Here is a 2171-nt window from a genome sequence, read left to right on the forward strand (position 1 = left end):
GGGGGACAGTCCCACACACACACTGACCCTCCCTGGGCAGTACAGGGTTCCTTGTGCTGATTGCTCTCATCACTTTCTCGCTGGTCGTGGCACTGGCACCCGTAAAATGTCCCCTAACAAGTGACTGATCTGCTCGTGACTGCTGATTGCTGACTGAGCTCTGCGTCCTCTGTCATTGCTGCTTCCCCTCTGCTACCTCTGGCTGTTGTTCTGATTTCAGGTGGACACCTGCCTTTTCTCCACTCAGGGGCTCTTTGTCTCTCTTTCCCCTAGCTATCTCCTCCACAGCCAGCGGCCCCCAGCCCAGCTCCTCCCTAACCAGGTTATACAAAGAGCAATGCAGAATTGTAGTCAGCGGGGTGGAAAAGCACTGGCCTGAGTGCTGAAGTGTATGATGTTGGCTCCTGGCTGCAGCAGGATATTGGTGGTGCGTAAGGAGTGTGCAGAATCGTCCAGAGGCAGTTCCGAGGGTCGCTCGAGGGAGCTGCTGCTCTCCTGCCTCCGCAGCAGTAGGTGCATGTTCTTGCAGATAATGCCGCTGGAGTTGAGTGAGCTGTCTGACAGGCTCCGGTCATAAAGCTCATACAGCTCCACGGAAGGCTGGTTGTTCCGGGGGAAGGCGTGGCCACTGGGCTCACTTGGGAACAGGAAGATCCCACTCATATTCCGATTGCGGCTCCCAAACTCGCTGCTTCTCTTGAATGGGTCTTTGCTCACAGTGAGGTGCAGGTGAATGGAGAGTTGATCTAGGTGCATGGGGAGAGGCATGAGGCTGTTCACAGTCAGCTCAATGTCCAGGTACCCTCCGACATGCACCACAGCACATGCTGGATTGAAGCATAACCTCTTCAGTTGGACAAAGCCATCCATGGGCAGCACCAACCAGTCATCTGAAAACAGAGAGCACAGCACGGCAGTTACAATGTACGATAACCCCTCTCCCCCAACCCAAACACACCCTGGAGCTGCCCACCCTACCCAACCCCAGTGATGCCTCTGATCAAACAGGGTGGTGTAATTCCTCTCTGCGTTTAGATGGTGGATGTTTCCTGGCCTTACCTTGCCCATTAGCTTGCCGCTGAGCCAGATCCAGAATCTCCTGGCAGAAGTGGACACGTTCTGCGTCCATTAGATTCCCATCACTAGCCAACAGGCTGCTAGTCTGCAGGTAGCTGTGAAACTGGATTAAGGGAGAGTTGCAGAACAAGATACGGGACAGAAAATCCAAATCCTGCAGTTTCCAGCCACTCTCTGAACTCCAACACGATCACACATTTCAACAGAACTCCCATTGTGACACCATTGAACAGTCAGTGAATTATTGCTAGAATTACAGTCAATTTACAACATAAGCAGGTCATTACACCCAGCTGGTGTATGTTTTACAGGAGCTTCCTTACTCTCATCGTGGTTCATCTTTCCCATGAGATCATAAGATGTAGGAGCAGATCTGTAGGCCACTCAGCCCACTGAGTCTGTTCTTCCATTCAGTGAGGTTTTGACTGATCTCCATTTTCTTGCCTTTTCTCTATTACCCAGATTCCCTTCCTATCGATCTCAGTCTTCAATTAACATACCCAGTTAATTCTGCCACAGACCCCAATGCTTCAGGCACAGGTAAAGCAGTAATAATGATCACACTGACACTGACAGGAGGGAGATCAGACAAACAGTCATTTGATCAGGAAGCCTTCTCCTGCCACTCTGTTCATGTGGACTCAATCCCAGTAGCTCCACTTCCCTGGTCTCCAAGTCAGCAATCTAATGCTAACCAACAAATACCAAACTACACTGTGAGAAGATTTGTAGCTCGGGTGCTCGTTGTTGTGGTTCTGTTCGCCGAGCTGGGAATTTGTGTTGCAAACGTTTCGCCCCCTGTCTAGGTGACATCCTCAGTGCTTGGGAGCCTCCTGTGAAGCGCTTCTGTGATCTTTCCTCCGGCATTTATAGTGGTTTGAATCTGCCGCTTCTGGTTGTCAGTTCCAGCTGTCAGTTGCAGTGGCCGGTATATTGGGTCGAGATCGATGTGTTTATTGATTGAATCTGTGGATGAGTGCCATGCCTCTAGGAATTCCCTGGCTGTTCTCTGTTTGGCTTGTCCTATAATAGTAGTATTGTCTATTATTATACTATTATATAGTACTATTATAGGACAAGCCAAACAGAGAACA

General features: G+C 50.1%; 1 protein-coding gene across 1 annotated transcript; it reads right to left on the reverse strand.

Moving 5' to 3' along the window:
* Window positions 1–250: 250 nt before the first annotated feature.
* On the reverse strand, window positions 251–1196 carry LOC122545402 (trafficking protein particle complex subunit 10-like). The gene is made up of 2 exons (XM_043684434.1): window positions 1060–1196; window positions 251–890 (listed from the first exon to the last, which is right to left on the reverse strand). Exons 1-2 carry the CDS (start codon window positions 1127–1129, stop codon window positions 352–354), a joined length of 609 nt encoding a protein of 202 aa, XP_043540369.1. The 5' UTR covers window positions 1130–1196; the 3' UTR covers window positions 251–351.
* Window positions 1197–2171: the final 975 nt, after the last annotated feature.

Source organism: Chiloscyllium plagiosum, unplaced genomic scaffold (genome assembly GCF_004010195.1).
Source record: "Chiloscyllium plagiosum isolate BGI_BamShark_2017 unplaced genomic scaffold, ASM401019v2 scaf_101454, whole genome shotgun sequence".
Taxonomy (NCBI): Eukaryota; Metazoa; Chordata; class Chondrichthyes; order Orectolobiformes; family Hemiscylliidae; genus Chiloscyllium; species Chiloscyllium plagiosum.